Raw genomic sequence first — 21,381 nt, 5'->3', positions numbered from 1 at the left:
TAGCTGCCTGAACCTAACGTACGCCTCTCTTTTAGAACCATAGAAAATTACAGCTCAGAAACAGGCCTTTTGGCCCTTCTTGTCTGTGCCGAACCATTTTTTGCCTAGTCCCACTGACCTGCACTTGGACCATATCCCTCCACACCCCTCTCATCCATGAACCCGTCCAAGTTTTTCTTAAAGTAGCATTTACCACTTTATCCGGCAGCTCATTCCACACTCCCACCACTCTCTGCGTGAAGAAGCCCCCCCTAATATTCCCTTTAAACTTTTCTCCTTTCACCCTTAACCCATGCCCTCTGGTTTTTTTTCTCCCCTAGCCTCAGCGGAAAAAGCCTGCTTGCATTCACTCTATCTATACCCATCAAAATCTTATACACCTCTATCAAATCTCCCCTCAATCTTCTACGCTCCAGGGAATAAAGTCCCAACCTATTCAATCTCTCTCTGTAACTCAGCTTCTCAAGTCCCGGCAACATCCTTGTGAACCTTCTCTGCACTCTTTCAACCTTATTTACATCCTTCCTGTAACTAGGTGACCAAAACTGTACACAATACTCCAAATTCGGCCTCACCAATGCCTTATATAACCTTACCATAACACTCCAACTTTTATACTCGATACTCCGATTTATAAAGGCCATTGTACCAAAGGCACTCTTTACGACCCTATCCACCTGTGACGTCACTTTTAGGGAATTCTGTACCTGTATTCCCAGATCCCTCTGTTCAACTGCACTCTTCAGAGTCCTACCATTTACCCTGTACGTTCTTCTTTGGTTTGTCCTTCCAAAGTGCAATATCTCACACTTGTCTGCGTTAAATTCCATTTGCCATTTTTCAGCCCATTTTTCTAGTTGGTCCAAATCCCTCTGCAAGCTTTGAAAACCTTCCTCACTGTCCACTACACCTCCAATCTTTGTATCATCAGCAAACTTGCTGATCCAATTTACCACATTATCATCCAGATCATTGATATAGATGACAAACAACAATGGACCCAACACCGATCCCTGCGGCACACCACTAGTCACAGGCCTCCACTCAGAGAAGCAATCCTCCACAACCACTCTCTGGCTTCTTCCATTGAGCCAGTGTCTAATCCAATTTACTACCTCCCCATGTATACCTAGCGACTGAACCTTCCTAACTAACCTCCCATGAGGGACCTTGTCAAAGGCCTTGCTGAAATCCAGGTAGACAACATCCACCGCCTTCCCTTCATCCACTTCCCTGGTAACCTCCTCGAAAAACTCTAATAGATTGGTCAAACATGACCTACCACGCACAAAGCCATGTTGACTCTCCCTAATAAGTCCCTGTCTATCCAAATATTTGTAGATCCTATCCCTTATCACACCTTCCAATAATTTGCCCACCACCGACGTCAAACTTACTGGCCTATAATTTCCCGGATTTCTTTTGGAACCTTTTTTAAACAACGGAACAACATGAGCCACCCTCCAATCATCCGGCACCTCCCCCATGAATACTGACATTTTAAATATGTCTGCCAGGGCCCCTGCAAGTTCAACACTAGCTTCCCTCAAGGTCCGTGGGAATACCCTGTCTGGTCCTGGGGATTTATCCACTCTGATTTGCCTCAAGACAGCGAGCACCTCCTCCCCTTTAATCTGTAAAGGTTCCATGGCCTCCCTACCAGTTTGCCCTATTTCCGTAGACTCCATGCCCGTTTCCCCAGTAAATATGGATGCAAAAAAACCATTTAGTATCTCCCCCATCTCGTTTGGTTCCATACACAGTCTACCACTCTGGTCTTCAAGAGGACCAATTTTATCCCTCACTATCCTTTTGCTCCTAACATACCTATAGAAGCTCTTTGGATTTTCCTTCACTCTGTCTGCCAAAGCAACCTCATGCCTTCTTTTAGCCCTCCTGATTTCCCTCTTAAGTAGCTTCTTGCACTTTTTATACTCCTCGAGCATCTGATGTGTTCCTTGCTGCCTGTACATTTCATACAACTCTCTCTTCCTCTTAATCAGTGTTACAATCTCCCTCGAGAACCAAGGTTCCTTATTCCGATTTACTTTGCCTTTAATCCTGACAGGAACATACAAACTCTGCACTCTCAAAATTTCTCCTTTGAAGGCCTCCCACTTTCCATTTACATCCTTACCAGAGAACAGCCTGTGCCAATCCACACTTCCCAGATCCCTTCTCATTTCATCAAATTTGGCCTTTTTCCAGTTCAGAACTTCAACCCGAGGACCAGATCTATCCTTATCCACGATCAGGTTGAAACTAATGGCATTATGATCACTGGATCCAAAGTGTTCCCTCACACTCACATCCATCACCTGCCCTAACTCATTTCCCAATAGGAGATCCAATATCGCATCCTCTCTAGTTGGCACCTCTATATACTGATGTAGAAAATTCTCCTGAACACATTTTACAAACTCTACCCCGTCTAAACCTTTAACAGTATGTGAGTCCCAATCTATATGTGAAAATTTCTTTTTGACCAATCCCTCAAGTTCCCTGGTTATCCATGGTTCTCGAATCCTACCCTTCCTATCCTTCTTTTTTTTACAGGCACATGCCTATCCTGCAGCCCTAACAACTGTTCCTTAAAAGACTCCCACATGCCAGATGTGGATTTACCCTCAAACAGCCTCTCCCAATCAACAGCTGCCAATTTCTGCCTAATCCCACTAAAATTAGCCTTGCCCCAATCCAACACCTTACCCTTGGAACACCATTCATCCTTTTCCATCACTATCCTAAAGCTAACAGAATTGTGGTCACTATTTGCCACATGTTCCCCAACCAAAACTTTGAAGACCTGACCGGGCTCATTCCCCAGTACTAGGTCCAGTATAGCCCCCTCTATAGTCGGGCTATCTACATATTGTTCCAAAGAACCTTCCTGTACGCATTTTACAAATTCCTCCCCATTCAGACTCCCAGCCCTACGCGATTTCCAGTCTATAAAAGGGAAATTGAAGTCTCCCACTACAACAACCCTATTTTTCCTGCACCTATCCATTATCTCCTGACATAACCGTTCTTCCACTTCCCTTGGGCTGTTGGGGGGCCTGTAGTATACCCCCAACATAGTGACTGCGCCCTTCCTGTTTCTGAGCTCCAGAAGTGAGCGTTTAGTGGAAATCTCCAGTGTGGAGAGATAAAGATGTTGCTGTCAAAGAGAGATGTCTTACAGTACTTCAAAATGAATTCTGTTTTTACAGATTGTAGAACAAGAGAACAGTCGAATGCCCTTTCAGACCAATTCCGCAGCAAACGTTCATTAGAGTTCAGTTATCCAGAAGATAAGAGTGCAAAGGATGCTGCAGCCAGGACTGATAAGCATAAAGGAAGGTATGTAGCTTATGGATGGAGATTCTGAAAGATGGTATTTGAGGGAAGGCAAAGAAGGTAAACCATGAAGTATCAGCCAATAGTCTGACTCCGCAACATGGTTTTGAACCAAAAAATGTTTCCAAATAAAATATAGTTCTGTCATCAGCATTGTATTTATGTGAAAGACCACGTTACATCACTTGGTCCTGTGCCAGTTGCAAATTGTGAACAATAAACACTAAGATTTTGTAATGCACTTGCTGAACTACAGTATTTTGTGAGCGATATTAAATTATAATAAGCCCTTGTTGGTCAATAATTTTAAGAATGCACTGACTATTATGCACCCTTTACATCTGTTCATGACTAAACCATTTCTTTGTATGTTAAAAGATGATTTTTTTTTCAATGAATATCAGGTATAAGCAAGACTTCAGTGAATCCTTCAACTCAACAATTTTTCCCGGTAATCACGAGGCTCCTCAGGATTTCAACAGCTTTGTGGTCGAAGTGCAAAAGACCATTACTTCTTTGCGGAGCCAGGTTTGGAAAATAATCTAAAGTACAGTTAACATTGGGATCTAATCATTCGAGATGGCATCAATGTAATATTAGTCAGTCCACTTAGATTTAGTTGAAGACGTATCTCAGACATATATACATACAAAACATATCTGATGTTGAGAGACACATATTTTGCTGAAAGAGCAATTTTAACTTACCTGTCCGCTAGAGTCAGAGAAAAGTAATATTATCCTGGGCGTACAGCAGGTAGCAATCTAATGCCATTAATGTAAGTTTATTTATTAATGTCACAGGTAGGCTTAGGGCGAAGTGAAGGCCAGTGGAGGGCACAAATAATAACACTGTAACATTGAAGAGAATTTTAGAACTTTTAAAAATGAAACAGTAAAAGATTCAGCAAGTCTAATTATTTCCTTCATGCAAAGCATTGTTTCCACCAGTCTCTTTAGGTTCAAAGAGTCCAAAATCCATACTGCTCGTAGACTAAACAAAAATATAAAACAGATGTTACTGTAGCATCCTTTCTTTTTAAAGTTTATTTATTAGACACAAGTAAGGCTTACATTAACATTACAATGAAGTTACTATGAAATTTCCCTAGTCGCCACACCACGGTGCCTGTTCAGGTCAATGGATCTAACCAGCATGTCTTTCAGACTGTGGAGGGAATCTCATGCAGACACGTGGAGAATGTGCAAACTCCACACAGACGGTGACCAAGCAGGAATCGAACCTGGGTCCTTGGCACTGTGAGGCAACAGTGCTAACCACTGTGTCACCATGCCACCCCTATTTCTAATCTCTGGCATTATGCAAATGCTGTTTTCCATTCAACTAAAAAGCCCAGCTGAATAGAAACATTTAAAAAATCATAAGTAAGGTTTTCTGCTTTGGTGGAAAGTTGAAGCTGTCAGCTTTTCACCTACCTGATGCTGACACTAGTGATTTTTTTAGAATCAGTGTCATTATTCTAATTTTGATCAGCTTCCAGTTGTGGGGGAAGGAAGGGGACAGGTGTGTCAACCTCTGGCCTACTGCAAAGGAGGGCGAGAATATGATGAATTTTGAAAAATCATGGAATGTCGGAGTCGAATTGATGACCTAATGATTGGCCACTAAAGCAATGCCTATGCCTGCAGAATGTTGGTGTTAATCCATCAACTCTTGCTGAGGCAACACGGTGGTACAGTGGTTAGTACTGCTGTCTCACAGCGCCAAGGACCCGGGTTCGATTCCCGGCTTGGGTCACTGTCTGTGTGGGGTTTGCATGTTCTCCCCGTGTCTGCAGAGGTTTCCTCTGGGTCCTCCGGTTTCCTCCCATAGTCCGAAAGATGTGCTGGCTAGATGTGCACTTGCATTGGCCATGTGAAATTGGCCATGTGAAATTGGCCATGTGAAATTCTCCCTCAGTGTACCTGAACAGGCGCCGGAGTGTGGCAACTAGGGGATTTTCACAGTAACTTCATTGTCGTGTTAATGTAAACCTACTTATGGCATTAATAAATAAACTTAAAACTTAAACTTATATTAACACTGCAATTAATGTACTGTGAAAATCCCCTAGCCGCCACACTCCGGCACCTGTTCAGGTACATTGAGGGAGAATTTAGCATGGCCAATGCACCTAACCAATATGTCTTTTGGACTGTGGGAGGAAACTGGAGCAACTAGAGGAAACACATGCAGAAATGAGGAGAATGTGCAAACTCCACACAGACAGTGACCCAAGGTGGGAATCGAACCCGTGTCTGTGGCGCTGTGAGGCAGCAGTGCTCACCACTGTGCCACCGTGCCACTCCCAGTTTGCTACCATGAGGATTAGGTTGACAATGAGCCTCATGTCTCCTGCCTCCACAAGTGTGTATGTAACAACAGTCAAACACAATAAGAATTTATGGAAAATTGCTGTCTTCTTGAAATGCAAAGTCATTAATGCAAGTAACCCAATCATTAACTTGCTCAGCATTAAAATCCTTAATTTTTTTAATTTAAGAAATTAAGCAGATATTCTCAGTGAAAAACGCAATATAAATTCTGATAGCCTGTTCAGATATGATATTATCAGAGGCCAAGAAGCTAAACTTAGTGAAGGTAAAAAGAATCTTGAAAAGAAATGAGGAAATCAGTCCTAAAAGAAGAATTCTTTAATTCAAGAAAAGACCTTGCAGAAGCAAGGCCTATTCTTGCTGTTACTCTGGCAACAATATATTGACTATAAAGGGATTATTTGGCCCTGATAGAGAAACAGTGCCTTTGTACGTTCCATTTCCCCCTGGAAGCAATGAAGAGTTGTGTAACAGGCTGCAGGAGGACCAGCAGCTGAATTCCAGGGCATGTCAGCAGTGAAGTTAGCAGCTGCCTTTAAAAATATTTTCATTGAGGTTACTCCAGACTAGTTGGGCTGAACAGTCTGTTTTTGTGTTGTGATTTCTAAAGAAATTTTTCCAAGGAGCCACTGGGGACATCGGGAAAATCAGTCAGTCCGTATTGCATCACTGCATAAAACATGTGACTTATGCATTGTTTGCCAAAGCAAGAATTGATCACTTCCACCATGAGAAGTCAGAAAGCAGAGCCTTTTTTTAAATAATAAGATTTCCAAAAGCCTTGGATGTCACTTGTGGTTTCATAGAATCCCTACACTGCAGAAGGAGGCCATTTGGCCCATCAAGTCTACACCGACCACAATTCCACCCACGCCCTATCTCCATAACCCCACGTTTTTACCCTGCTAATCCCCCGACATAAAGGGCATTTTACCAGGTAATCTTTCTTACCTCCGTAACATTGAAGTATTGAACACTTAAACAAGAAAGACTTATATTTCCAATAGCTTCAGGTGTCCATGCAACCTGCTTCCCCCCATCCTGTGCTGCCTCTGTGTTAGGGAATTGGTGAATTAATTAGTGAGTTTAATGAATTAATGAGTAGAGAAAGAAAGAATAGGAAAGTAAAATGATATTCATCCTTAGCTTGGGCATGACTGTTGGCACAACTCATGAATTGGGAGCACCCTTTCTTCAGGTAGATTCAATGGATGCAGGACCCCATTTGGCCTGTATCTTTAAGCAAGAACAAAAAGGGCACATAGCCATAATCTAATATATCTAGCCTCCCAGTCACCCCTTTGAATGTGCAGCATGCAGGTAGCTTATGTTATGATGTGGAGATGCCGGCGTTGGACTGGGGTAATCTCTTACGGTAGCTTATGTTGCCAGTGAACAAGAAGAAATGTTCAAGTAGCACCTTCCATGATCTTAGGAAATCCTGAAGAGCTTTGCAGTTAAATACTTTTGAAATGCACTCACTGCTGTGATGGCGGAAGCAGAGCAGCCAGAATGCACAAAGCAAAATTGCACAAATAGCAATATTGTGTGATAATAACCAAATCATCTGCTTCAATCATATTGGCTGATGGACGAATATTGGCCTAAACATCAGGGAAAGCTACATCCTCCTCATTTTTAAAATATTACCACCAGATATTTGAAGTTCACCTGAGAGGGAAGACACAGCCTTGATTTAACATTTCATCTGAAAGACAGCCTCTGACAGAACTCACTTTAGGATTGGATTGTAGGTCTAGATTTTATGCTCAAATCACTAGTGTAATAGCAACCTTCTGAGACAGCTACCACGTGTGCTCAGTGCTCCTGTTTTTCAAAATGTATGTACAACATTCAAGGCATATGTCTACAACAGCAGTTCAGTGTGGACTATAGCAATAATAGGCTGCCATTGATTAAAATAATGCACATTTTGCCTCTGTGATGTTGCATCAAGGTGAACGTGAACTCTAGTTGTCATTCTTCATAAGACTGTATGTTAAAACTGCAAGCAACTTTGGCAACTTCCCTGAATCCTGAGTGTTTTCCCCCTCATGACCTATGTGTGTGGGAAACACGCTGTTCCACTTGGCTCAAAAAGTGGGCCAAATATTTGTCATTACCAGAAGCTGCCACTTAACTCCTAAGAGGTACACCCGTCTTTGAAGCACCTTGTGAAGAAAGATATCCAGAACTGCTTTCTCGGAAAAAATCAGGCTGCAGTGCTTCTTCCTTGCAGCCATTGCCAATTGCAATCTGGAATAAAAATCTTCACAATATACAGGCTGACTTTAACAAAGTAACAGCTGTATTCTACCAAGTGCTGTTGTCAGATATCCTGTCCATTCAGCCCAAAGTTTCCTGAGCAGATCTGTGTTTGGGCGGGGGGGGGGGCTAGCATGGCTTAATTCAAGTGAACTGATTTCTTGAAGTAATGTAAGGCCAGTGTTGACTGTGCATTATGAGTGTAGTGGTTTCATAAAAAGAAACTTAGCCCACATCAATTAACCGGTACACTGAAAATTGTGCACAGCATGAATTAAATCCTCCTAAATGAATTAAAGTGTTCTTAGAGCTACCCAGAGATCAACTGGAGATGCCCCACTCATTATTAGGCTATTGGTGATGGTCGCTTATTAGGTAAGGAAAATCCTTTATTCCGAAAGAAAATCATAGGCTGCATATTTTCTGAGACACAATCCCTGAAATTGACAGATAGTAAAATCATACCTTATCAGGACATCATTTTGCATGTTGCTAAATGTCTCTGCTTTTATTTTCAGTGATCAGGTAGCACGATGGTTTATCAAATCAACTTATAGTAATTCATTTGTTCTAATATTTGGAGCTCACTAAAAATTAGTAATATCCAAATTGATATTGATCAGTTCAGATTTTATACATCCCCATAGCGTTACAAAACTCACATGAACATTTTAACAACATTGACGTAGGAATTTGTCGAAGTACGAGCTGACTGAGAATCTCAGTTAAGATTTCTATCAGAACGTTTTAAGTTCGCTCATATCACTGATGATTAATTGTCTTTCAGTTAATTTTTTAAAATACTATTTCCTCTGGACACTAAACTTATTTATATATCCCTTTATAGGGTCATTACAGAATCACAGTTAAGTTATCCATTGTGGGTTAGTCCAAAGTTAATTGTATTTTTTCAGAGTATGGCTTCCATTACCCATGAAGCATCTGCTCCACATCCACTTTGTCAAGTCCCTCAGATAACATAAAACAAAAATATTCTGAGAGTTCCAGTGTTCCGATGTTTATTTTTAAGTTTATTTATTAGCGTCACAAGTAGGCATACACTGTAATGAAATTACTGTAAAAATCCCCTGGTCATCACACTCTGGCACCTGTTCGGGTACATTGAAGGTGAATTTAGCATGGCTGATGCACCTAACCAGCACGTCTTTTGGATTGTGGGAGGAAACCAGAGCACCCAGAGTAAACCCATGCAAAACGTGCAGACTCCGCACAGACAGTAACCAAGCCAGGAATCAAACCTGGGTCCCTGGCACTGAGAGGCAGCAGTGCTAACCACTGTGTACCACCGCGCCGCCCATGTCTTATGCAGGACAGGTTTTTTTCAGCAGTTATAGAGCAAAAACAAATATAGAATGCCTTGTTAATTTGAAACAAAAACTGAAGGACTAATGAAATGACTTGGGCTCCATAGTGTTTCCTTGCAATATTGCCACTGTTTAAAAAAAGACTGATATAAATGGAGGCTGAAATATGTGACAGGATTACAGGTATCAGGAATTCTTATAGTATTAGCCTTCTCTGATATATATGTGATGACCAGTAACAATACAAATGAAGTTTGGCTAGTATGCATCATGTTTATATATCTTCGTAGATCAATCAACTAGAATCACGTCTGAAACACTATGGCTGCACAGATGAAAAGGGAAACCATATGAATGAAAATGATCGTTGGAAAAAGGAAGACTGCACTACCTGTCACTGTAAGGTATGTCTAAGGGTACAGATAATATTCAGTTGCCTATTGCAAAGCATTTCAAGCACTATCAATGTACAGTAAGCCTAGGTGTTTCAACTGGCATAACTTTACCACATTGCTACCCAATCATTTCAAACTGGTTAATGAAAGGGTTAGAATAATGTTTATAAGCTAATCAAAACTCTATATTTTCATAATTTCTATCTTTTACATTGTATAATGTTACACAAGCCTGGATTTTACATGGCGCTATGGTCCCGCACTCCTAGCTAAAGCATCAGGTGAAGCCCGCTCACTACACTATCTGCGGCTCCCCACAACTTAATGCTAGAAGCAACATTAAGGCTTGACTACTGCCCCTTTCTCAGGAGGATATCCCACCTTAGAGAGCTGCTGGCCAGTGTAATCCCAGTAGCGTCAGCTGGGAGCAATGGCCACTGCTGAGGCTACAGGAAGACCGACCATGCTGTAAAGTCCAGGTAAAGTCTGAGGTCAGGAGACTCAAGTGGTAGGTGGGGATGGGGGTCCATCTGTGAGGGTTAAAGGGGAGTTGTCCTTGTGGGGATGGGCCTAGGGGACCTGCAAATGAGGTTGCTGCTTCTTTCCCGACACCACCCCACACATCTAAATCTGCAGAGCCTTCCAAGTGAAGTGGGTCTCTTCCCCCTCCCCCCCTTTGGCCAGTCAATACCAGCGATGGTGGGATGTGGACTTTAGGTGTGGAATTTACGTAAAAATTGGAGTAAAGCACATTGTTTTTTTTTAAGTGGGGTTTTCAAAATGAATCTCCCACACTCTATGCACTGCAAAGTGCAATGGCGTGAATCTCATGAAAAATCAGTGGGTGGGACCTATTCCCTCAGGAGAGGCCAGCAGCATAGCGCTGTGAGGGCCACTGTGCATGCACTGATCTGTCAGCGTCGTAATTGGCACATGTGCAGTAGCCCCGCATTGCTGGCCTCCCAATTGCTGGCCAGCTCAATCGCTGGCCAGCCCTGGCTCGCCTCGATCACCCCTCCCCGAGCCCCCTCACCCGCAGCCCCAAACCACCCCCTGCTGTCCCAATACCCCCAGCAAGCTGACCCACCCCCCACCCCAATGCCCAGCCTCAATTGCTGGCCTCCCTCCCTGTGTCACTCAGCCCCAATGCAGAGTGGCAGCAGGAACCCCCCAGAGGCCCCGCCCCTGGCACTGCCCTATGCCCTCTGGGGCACTTTACCCCTTCGGCAGAGGTAGGCTGGCAATGCCCAAGGGGCAACCCCCTGGCACCTGATCCTCTGGGGGGGGCCTCGATTTCTCCCCCTTCACTCCAACGGGGTCAGGCTGCCAGCTCCCCACAAGTGGGGAACTATACCAAATCCCGCTGGAGTGAACCACTCCTGGCGGGGGGCTGAGATGCTAGCGGGCCCGGAGATTTCAGTCCCGGGCCTACTAATGATATTTAAAATCTATGGTAATGAGCATTACCACAATCTGTGCAGCTCCATGCTGATTTCTGGCCTGGAGCTGACAGCGCTGGAAATCCGGCTGCTGAAGATTCGGGGAGGCCATGGCGCTCGAGTCTCCTGGCCTGCTGCTTTACAAAAGCAGTGCAGCGGGATGGGAGAATCACCGCGAGTCACTCTGAAACTTGATAGGGTTCTTGTATTTGGTAGAATGCCTTGACCAACAGCGTGCCACTGTGTGCCACCATCTCCAGACGTGATCTCTGGGGTGCTGCGGGCACTCCGCTATAGTACACTGTGTGGAAAGGTGGGAAAGCAACTGACTCCCACACTGAGGTGGTCAGCAGCAGTTTAGCTGTTTAATTGCAGGCAGACCAGAAAACTGCATTACAAATACCTTGATTCTGTTAAGCTGAACTGCAATCCCCATTCCCAATTTTCAATTGCTGGCTGACAATTTTGCAGGCATGAAGTGGGCAGCCAGCAATTAAAAACTGGCCCCTGGTGCTTTGACTATGGCTAACAGTGTAGTTTATTCGAGACAGCTAACACACTCATGTAATCTCCAAAAACAGGTGACCATTGTCCCTTTTGAAATCAATCCAATTTGGTGGACTAATGATTTAGATTCAGTGTGCACGATAAAATGATGGGGAAGAGTAACCATGAATAAATTAACTCCCACTGTGAACCATGTTTGAAAGATAAGAATTGATCATTGAGACATGTGACTGAAATATTGTTTTCCCACAGGTTAATACAATGGGAGGAAAGTCTTTATACTTACCCTGCTGATTATTTTTTCCAGAATGGACAGGTAACCTGCTATGTGGAGAAATGTCCCCTTCTCAAATGCACCAAATCTACCAAAAAGAAAGGGAGATGTTGTCCAGTTTGCGTGAAGCCAGCAAGCAGAAAATAATCTCCTGTGCAATTCTGGAAAAAACGAACACAATACTTGGAAAAAAAAAAGTGTTTCTCAGCCTCTTGCATTGTCTACTGATGTCTGCATAACAAACAAAGATGTTGGGGGGGGGAATAACTTTCTGGTCACATTTTGGCCACTGCTGACCCTCTGCACTTAGACCCTTTTCTCACTTTAAGCAATGCCCCATTTTAAAGAACAAGTCAGTTTAATCAAAGTATTAAGATGTACCTCAGTCATGAATTCATGGAACTAAAAGTACTTGCAGATTAATTATTAAATTGCTCACACTGCAAACAAAATAAAAACAGAAAATACTGTGAGTGCTCACCAGGTACGGCAGCTTCTGTGGCGAGAGAATTAAAGTTAACCTTCAGGTCAATGACCTTTCATCCGACGTGCTGCTGATGACAGGTCACTAACCTAAAATATTGGCACGATTTCACTGATAGTGCAATGCAGCGACATTCACCGTTGATCTTGAAGAAAGCTGACCTCAAAGATCTGGCATGGATCCTCCTTTTCCTGATGTTAGTTTGAATCCCCACGTTAAGTCAAGAGAATCTCCAGGCATTCAGCAACATTGATGTCAAGAAGCAGAATAAGCAGCCAGTCAGGTTGATGGATCCTCACAGACAGCAAGTAAGGAACTGACTGCCCTTCACTTATAACTACATTTTATAAGAGATTAAAATAAATAATTAGGAAATACACATCAAATTGAGGGAGAAAGCAAAATATAAACAAACTATTATTTTAAAAAGAGGTGGAGTTTTTATAATGGAAAAAAAAGTTCATGTCTGACAAATTTAAAATTAATTTTTAGGGCCAGAGAGATTCTTTAGCAGTAATTCTGAACTTAGTATGATGTTCAGTCCCACATCATTCAACAAGATGTAAATTTTTCAAGAGATTATATAGTGTAAAAGGGAAAGTTCTTATCAGTTCAGTGATTTCTAATTGACTGCAGTGTGCAAGTGCTTCAACAGTGTACCCCACAGAGCAGCAGAGAATTGCTTACAGCAACTTCAAGATTTCCACATTTAACTGCGCATATGCATATTCCTGAATTTGCTGTCAGTTTCAGAGAAATAATGACAACGAATGCTGACAGTTTCACTGCCTTTATTGCTGCAAAATTTGGGCCATTACCTCCCTTTCTTTCTCACTCCACAAATGCTGCCAGTTCTGCTGAGTACCCCAAGCAGCTTCCATTTCTATTTGAGATTTCCAGCGTCACAATATTTTGCTTTTGCATAACGGTGCTGTGACTTGCCTGAAAAGCATCACTATTTATCATTCTGTCGAGATTTCTTATCATTTAAAACAACTCATGACATGGATATATGGCAGTTATGACGTGCATTTTTAATTAATTTATTTTTGAAGCAGTGATAAATACTAAGGTGAAGTTCACTGAGAAGTGATTATGTAGTCTTCACATACACTATCCAATGACTAACCGTTTGGTCTTTTCCAACTGTGTACTCAATGTATTGTTTGAGGAAACTTCAAAAGCCATGATGGTGATTGTGTAAAGACCCCATTATCTTCATTCTAACAAATGTACCTCACACCTTCACAAAGCCAGGGATGTGTTGTGCACGAATATGGTGCTGATCAACTATGCCTCAAAAATTGATTATTGTTGGATTGTATTTTTTATTTTCTAATTTTATATAAAGTTTTGTACCAATTCAATTATAGTGCCAATGAGTTGATGTAACACTTGAAATGCTCAGTTTTGAAGCCTGTTATAAAAACAATTAAATAACAATCTTTACATTGGAAGTTTAAACATTGTACAGTGAGAATTTGAAAAGTCACTAAAATGCATCAACATACTTACATTTCACAAGCAGTAAGGACATGTTTTCTGTGACTATATATGCTTTGACTGATGGTGCTGCACACATTTTACAGTTTCGATTGGTATCGGAAGCCCTTGGTGCTTAAGAATTTTTGTATTCATTGATATCTGGTATTAGCAGCGAAAGCCAGTAATATACCAAATTTGATTATTTCTGTGCATTCGTTGTAGCTGAATTATGTTTAAAATTGTAATCATTTTTATATATTCTGAAGTGATTGTATTTTAAATAGTAATTTTATTTATAACTTTTAATGCACACAGCCAAATAAAAATCTAGAACTGAAAAAAGCTTTATCAGGCATTTCTGTGACATAAACGGTGATTATATTTTCAACTGCCCTTTTTAAAAAAAAATGATGTCAGTATTCATATATATGAATAGTACCGAGAACAGAAAGCTTTTTTGCTTTGACATCGGATGCTGGATAAATGTTGGCCAGGACACTGGGCAGGTACCCCCTGCTCTTTTTTGAAACAGTGCCATGGGATCTTTTATGTCCAACTGCTTTTTGGGCTCAGGTATCTGGAGTGGGACTTGAACACATAACCATCTGACCTAGGGGTGAGAGAGTGTTGCCTCTAAGACACAACGGATATCTAGTATCAGGACTTCTTTAAGCCTTCTCTGCTGCATTGAAAATAATCCCAGCATCTCAAGTTTCTCCTCATTGATGCATTTAAGGGAAAACTAGAAAGACAGGATGGAGAAAGACGGAGAAGGATAAGGTGGACTAGGATGGGAGGAAGCTTGCTTGAAGCATACACCAGTTGGGCCAAATAGTTTGTTACTGTGCTGTTTATTCTATGCAATAACATTTGTGTACAGGTTCATTTTTGCACATTAACAAATGTGTAAGTTTCCCAAAAGAAGTTCAAAACATAAAAGGGTGAATTTGCATCATTTCATTTCAGTGGCAAAACACTTGTTTTTACAGATTTTTATGTAATGTAAGAGTTTTCATACCAGTTACGGCTGTAGCGTACAACAAAATGTACTGTAGGTTTTTACGCAACTTTTTATAATGTTACAATGATGCTATGACACTGTTCTTGTCTCTGAAAATTATACTTGGACTGAGTACATTTCTGATTGCATTTTGTCTGTAGTCAGCAAAATGGAGACCATTAAACAATTTTAAAGTGCATCAGCTGTGGTAGTGTTTTCTTGGAAATGTTGAAAAACAAGCAATTTTTGATTGAGTCACCACGTTTGGACCATCACATTCACCTTACTTGTAAGGTGAATATTATTATCTCAATAAGTTCTGGCGCAAATGTGAAATGTGCACTTGGGGAGGGTAGCAGGATGAGTGTTGGAACCCCATGAAGTGGCTGGACTGAGATCACTGTGGCATTGTGATGGGTGTGTTAAGGAGTGCAACGGGAGACATGAGGAGGCAGACTTACTCTGGCTGCATGAAGAAGATCATTCATCTTTCAACACTGTATAAGTATAAGCTGGCACTCCCTATCACTGGCACCATCGCCCACTCGGGGCTGGTTAACTCGTTGGCCGAATATCTGCCCCTGCGAGGGTAGAGGGTGTCACACCTCTCGCCACTCCATCCAGCATCTTGGCTCGGGCTCCCTCAGTGAAACATGGTACTGCCTTCCTGGCAGCCATCCTCCCGATTTGACTTGGAATAAGTTCTGTGGAGATGTTTAAAAGGAGCTGATTACTGAGATGAAGCAATTCCAGGGTGAGTGAATCAGAGGCAGGTTGCCACGAGTGCAGTGTGGAACTCATGAGGAATTCTTTTTAAGATACGGTGATTTTTCTCACTGAAGAGGCTAGTGGGATTCTCGGTGACCAACACTTAGAAAAAATATCGGAAACTTCCACACACACACACACATGTAAAAATGCTGCAAGAGAATGGAGTTTCACTTCTATGAATATTAAGACCAAACAGAATAGTTAACAATTCCTGTGAATATCCGAGTCAAGTGAAAGGAGTTCTTTCATTCTTGAGATAAGATCTAGGCAAGTACTTGGGGGCTTGATTTTTTTTAGCACAGTGGGCTGGGAGAATCACACGGGTGAGAGGCGCTGGAAATCGGCGGGGAGGTGGGCTAGCATTTAAATGATATTTTAAATATCATTTAAATGCTATTAGTGGGCCCGGGACTGAATTCTCCGGGCCCGCTAGCCTCTCCCTCCCTGCCAGAATGTTTCACTCCGGTGGGGATTATACGAGCTCCCCACTTTCGAGGAGCTAGCGGCCTGACCCCACTGGAGTGAGGGGGGCAATCGGGGCCCCCCAGGGGGGTCAAGCGGCGGGGAGTGCCCCCTGAGGCATGGGCATCCTGGCAGTGTTAGTCTGTGCCCCTGGCACTGCCCAAGGGATAAAGTGCCCATGTCCAGGGGGCACCTTGGCACTGTCCATTGGCCAGTGCAAAGGGAGCGGGGCATATGGGGGGTGGGGTCTAGGGGGGCGACACTACCTACCTTGAGGATGAAAATTCTTGCCATTGTCTCCAAGAAAAAATACCTTGCATCTTCTTCCCAGTAAAACAGTCTGAGTCCCTTTAATCTCTAACAGTCAAATCACTCAGACTTGCTGCCAGGCAGACCTCAGAACAGAACATTTGAACCACTTCATTTTACCTTAAAACAGTCTTATGAAATGCATAATTGTAATTGTGTCAATCTCGAAATACTCTTTATCAGGCTTGGCCCGACAAAAATCGATTCAACTCCAGATATATGATCAACTTCTTTATTATGTTTTACGACGTCGGGTCAGTCTTCCTTAATGATGCAGGCTAACAAAGTCTGCAGCCATCAGGAGAGACTGAACACATTTCCCGGGTTTTTGTACAATTCAAATACTTTTTCTAACTCATGCAAAGCGACGCGACAGCCTATCAACTATAGCCCCAATATACCTGTTACCAATCAGAGGATAATAATGCTTCGTGCACTCCTCGTGCTGACCTTCACTGGCCAATCACATCCCGTGCACATATGGGGCAACACAGGACACTCGCGTGATAACACGTGACCGCAGCTGCATTCAGTTTATCTCAGCAGACAACTGTTTGCAGAACAAGCGCCAAAACATCACAAGTGCCAAAACTGGCACCCAACCGCCAGTAGCCAGGTGATAGTTTATACTCACTATACTATGATACAGTAAACATTAGGTCATTAATAGTTTCTGCAATCAGGGTAAACATCACTATCCAAGCATCACTACACACAAATTTACATCCACATTCCCCCCTTTTATCACTCTGTGATAACCACTGACATCGTCGTGGCTTGTTCAATTCAGGTTACAATTGTATTTTCATCAAGTCCAATATTACTTTATCTCCCTCATCCTCCGCATCCAATTCTGCCTCCACTTCTCGTCGGGCTTCCTCCTGGACCTCGTCGTCCAGTATGAGTTTGTATTCCTCGTCCTCCTCCTCACTCGTGGCGACCATCATCAGTTGAGTCGGTGGTGATCCTATCGATTCCAAGATGGTCATCACCCGTGTGATGAGACACTTTACAATGCCAATTCCAATACTTATACAAAGAACCAAGAGTATGGCATATAACCCCACATTCTTTAACCAACCAAGCCATCCTGACAGTTCCCATTCCCCCAATCCCTTGCCCTCTCTAATAGACCCTAGTTGCTGGTCAATTTGGTTCAGGTAATTAGTGAGATTAGTAGTGACCTCATCTAGTCCCAGTATGCAGTGATCCTTCACTATGGCACACATGCCTCCTTGTCGAGCCAACAGGTAATCCAAGGCATATCTATTCTGCTGGGCATACAGCCTGAGTTTCTCTAATTGGACGGTGATGACCCGGAGGGCCCCTCTTGTAGCGTTCCCCAAGGCGGTAAGGCCGCAAGCAATGTAATTACGATTATCTGCAGCCATTCGCCCTGGGACGGCTCCAAAGGAAAAGAAACCCGCCGCTCCATAGCCAGCAGCCTGACCAGGAGTGAGGGCAGTTATTTCCTTGTAGTCAGCGCAAAAATCCTCCGATAACTCCCACTCTGGCCTTCTATGGTGATGACGTGAGGGCCCCCAATGGCTCGGACAAGGAACCATGCTGGGAAGTATGGTCCCTATTGCCACCGCCTGGGGGTGAGGGTAGGACAAATAATTGGTAGCCGTACCATTGAAAAAGAAGAAATACCCTGTTTCAGTGTACATGGTCTCTGAACACTTTTGCCACGTCTCGTTGGCTCGAACCGGGTGATAGGTATCATCGGTTCCCAAGAACAGGGATCTGGAACCTGTACAGGATGGTACCGTCCGTCTTCCTTCTGCATTACTCTGTACTATCGTAAAGTCCCTACCGTAAGCATGAAGGTGCGTGCCATTCATATAGCCACAAATTAGATTTTCCCCTTTTCCCAAAGCTATGAAGGTGGAATGCAAACACTTACAGATTACCTCATCTCTCTGGGCTTCGTACCCACATTTATGCTGATGGCATTGCTTGCTCAGGCAGGGGTGATCCTGGCACACATAAACTGTGGAGCATCCCCAACCCCTCCCTTTAAAGCAATTCTCATAGCTTCGATTATCCTCGGGAACCGCTGTCCCATCGGCCTGTTGTTCCCACCAGAGGGAAATTTTCCATCAGTCATTAGTCCCCTGCCTAACCTTGGACTCACAAGGAGGATGGTAGCAATCCGCGGTTGGAGCATGGGCGGGGTCGTACCGGAAAGTTATCCGGTCCTCCCTAGGGAGAGTTGCATCTTGTTCTGCGCATTTGAAGGATTGTCCCTCTCGATACCAAGAGGGAGTAATTGTGAACAGGGAATTTACGTCCTTGGGGAAAGGATAGCATGCTATAGTAGAAGCTCCATGGATGGTATGATGGGCTTGTACAAACCAGTTTCCCAGAGGGTGCTCTTGCTCTTTAATTGGGGATGGATTGTCCAGTCCCTCTAATAACCCTTCAACCTGAAATACACTATCCCCGGTGCTCCTTCGTCTCCGACGGTGGACGTCTCCTCCAGGAACAGGGTCCGATTAGGCTGGCTGATTTCATATTCCCCTGCACTTACAGCACAGAACATCAAGCTGATGAGTTCCAAGAGTATTTTTGCCCATTTCATGTTAGTTCGTCCTTACTTGACCACCACCTGAAGAGGACAAAAACATAACGACAAGCATAACAACTACAGAGTAAAGAGCATGTCACCCGGTACCGCCTCTCATACTAATCATCCGTAAAATCCTCCTCACTGCCATCCTCAATTTCCCCCTTTTTGGGATCGGCTTGCCCGATCAATTTACAGTGGTGGGGTGGACCCAAGCATCGCGTCCCACCACCTTAGCTGCTGTAGGCATAGTTAACAAGACTTGGAATGGGCCCTCCCACCGCGGCTCTAAATGCTTGTGATGCGCTATCAATAAAGCGAAAGACTACCGGTGTGCCAATACAAGTGTAGGCTTTTATTCACAACAGAATCAGGAGCAGATCCCAACAAATAACCAACCTGGACTGAACAAGGGGGAGGAGACAGCCACCTTTATACTAGGTGCCGAGGGGAGGAACCAAACTGGAAGGGGATGTGTCCAGGTATGACAAACACACACAACGGTGGTCCATATAGGACAAAGGCACAACTGAGGTCCACCACATTCACCCCTTCCTTTAAAAAAACACCACGGGGGTGAAGCGGAAACAATATTACAAGTCCAGACGAACCGGTGGCTTGATCCGCCATCGCGATCGTCGTAGTGCAGGTCGCAGAGTCGTCCGAGCAGGGAGCGATGTCGGCCCAGGCTCCGTACAGTGAACATCGAGAGAAGGCGTCAGGTGGTGTGAAGCGGACCGATCTGTCGTCCCGTCCAGTCGTCGGGTACTGCGTGGCGACGGCTCTGGCGACTCAAGCGAGCTGTACATAGGGGCGAGAGGAGTGAGCAGTGGCCCTGGTGGCGTATGGGGAACAGTGGGAACCGGAGCTGGGGGGTGGGGGGCTGCAACAGGCTCTGGGTGCACTACATTTGGGGATGAGCCAAGCCTACCTCATGGTAGGCTAGTGAAAAAGGTTGGATCTCATGGGATAAAGGGGGAGGTGGCTAGATGGGTGGAGAACTGGCTTGGTCATAGAAGACAGAGGGTGGTAGTGGAAGGGTCTTTTTCCGGCTGGAGGCCTGTGACTAGTGGTGTACCGCAGGGCTCTGTATTGGGACCTCTGCTGTTTGTGATTTATATAAATGGTCTGGAAGAAGGAGTAACTGGGGTGATCAGTAAGTTTGCGGACGACACAAAACTGGCAGGACTTGCGGATAGTGAGGAACATTGTCAGAGGCTACAGAAGGATATCGATAGGCTGGAAATTTGGGCAAGGAAATGGCAGATGGAGTTCAATCCTGATAAATGCGAAGTGATGCATTTTGGTGGGAATAATGTAGGGAGGAGCTACACGATAAATGGAAGAACCATAAAGGGTGTAGAGACGCAGAGGGACCTGGGTGTGCAAGTCCACAGATATTTGAAGGTGACGTCACAGGTGGAGAAGGTGGTGAAGAAGGCATATGGCATGCTTGCCTTTATAGGACGGGGCATAGAGTATAAAAGTTGGGGTCTGATGTTGCAGATGCATAGAACGTTGGTTCGGCCGCATTTGGAGTACTGCGTCCAGTTCTGGTCGCCACACTACCAGAAGGACGTGGAGGCTTTGGAGAGAGTACAGAGGAGGTTTACCAGGATGTTGCCTGGTATGGAGGGGCTTGGTTATGAGGAGAGATTGGGGAAACTGGGGTTGTTCTCCTTGGAAAGACGGAGGATGAGGGGAGACTTAATAGAGGTGTATAAAATTATGAAAGGCATAGATAGGGTGAACGGTGGGAAGCTTTTCCCCGGGTCGGTGGTGACGTTCACGAGGGGTCATAGGTTCAAGGTGAAGGGGGGGAGGTTTAACACAGATATCAGAAGGACATATTTTACACAGAGGGTCGTGGGGGCCTGGAATGTGTTGCCGGGCAAGGTGGTGGAGGCGGACACACTGGGAACGTTTAAGACTTATCTAGACAGCTATATGAACGGAGTGGGAATGGAGGGATACAAAAGAGTGGTCTAGTTTGGACCAGGGAGCGGCGCGGGCTAATTGTTCTTTGTTTCTCGTTTCAAGGCTTCATTCTATGATCATCTTGCTGATGCCAGTACAGAGCGAGACTGCGGATAGTTGGGAACCTGTCTCGGGGGCAGGGAATTCAGATGGTGTTCGTAAAGCAGAAGTGGAAATGAATAGGGTTGGGAAGCATTTTCTGATCAGGGCCAGTGTGATCTCCTGGACTCGTTTCGATCATCTCAGGGGGTCGGAGAGGAATTTCCCAGATTTTTTTCCCCCATATTGGCCCTGGGGTTTACACTCTGGGTTTTCGCCTCTCCCTGGAGATCACATGGTCTGGAATGGGGGGGTGGGGGTGAGTTAATAGGTTGTGATGAACAAAGCATCGTAGCTGTGAGGGACAGCTCGGTGGATAGGATATTAGGATGTAGATAGGCTGGA

General features: G+C 44.0%; 1 protein-coding gene across 1 annotated transcript in view; it reads left to right on the top strand.

The window, feature by feature from the left end:
• LOC144495749 (peroxidasin homolog) overlaps positions 1–15,041 on the top strand; it is a 420,109-nt gene extending 405,068 nt beyond the window's left edge. Inside the window, exons 20-23 of the mRNA XM_078216142.1 lie at positions 3,213–3,342; positions 3,744–3,867; positions 9,556–9,669; positions 11,914–15,041. Of these exons, the coding sequence (XP_078072268.1) occupies positions 3,213–3,342; positions 3,744–3,867; positions 9,556–9,669; positions 11,914–12,027 (482 nt within the window). The 3' untranslated portion in view covers positions 12,028–15,041. The remainder of the gene's footprint in view (positions 1–3,212; positions 3,343–3,743; positions 3,868–9,555; positions 9,670–11,913) is intronic.
• The last annotated feature ends 6,340 nt before the right edge of the window (positions 15,042–21,381 follow it).

This window comes from Mustelus asterias, chromosome 7 (assembly GCF_964213995.1).
Source record: "Mustelus asterias chromosome 7, sMusAst1.hap1.1, whole genome shotgun sequence".
In the NCBI taxonomy this organism is placed as follows: domain Eukaryota; kingdom Metazoa; phylum Chordata; class Chondrichthyes; order Carcharhiniformes; family Triakidae; genus Mustelus; species Mustelus asterias.
Note: the sequence above shows the minus strand (reverse complement) of the source record. Positions and strands in the feature narration are given on the sequence as shown.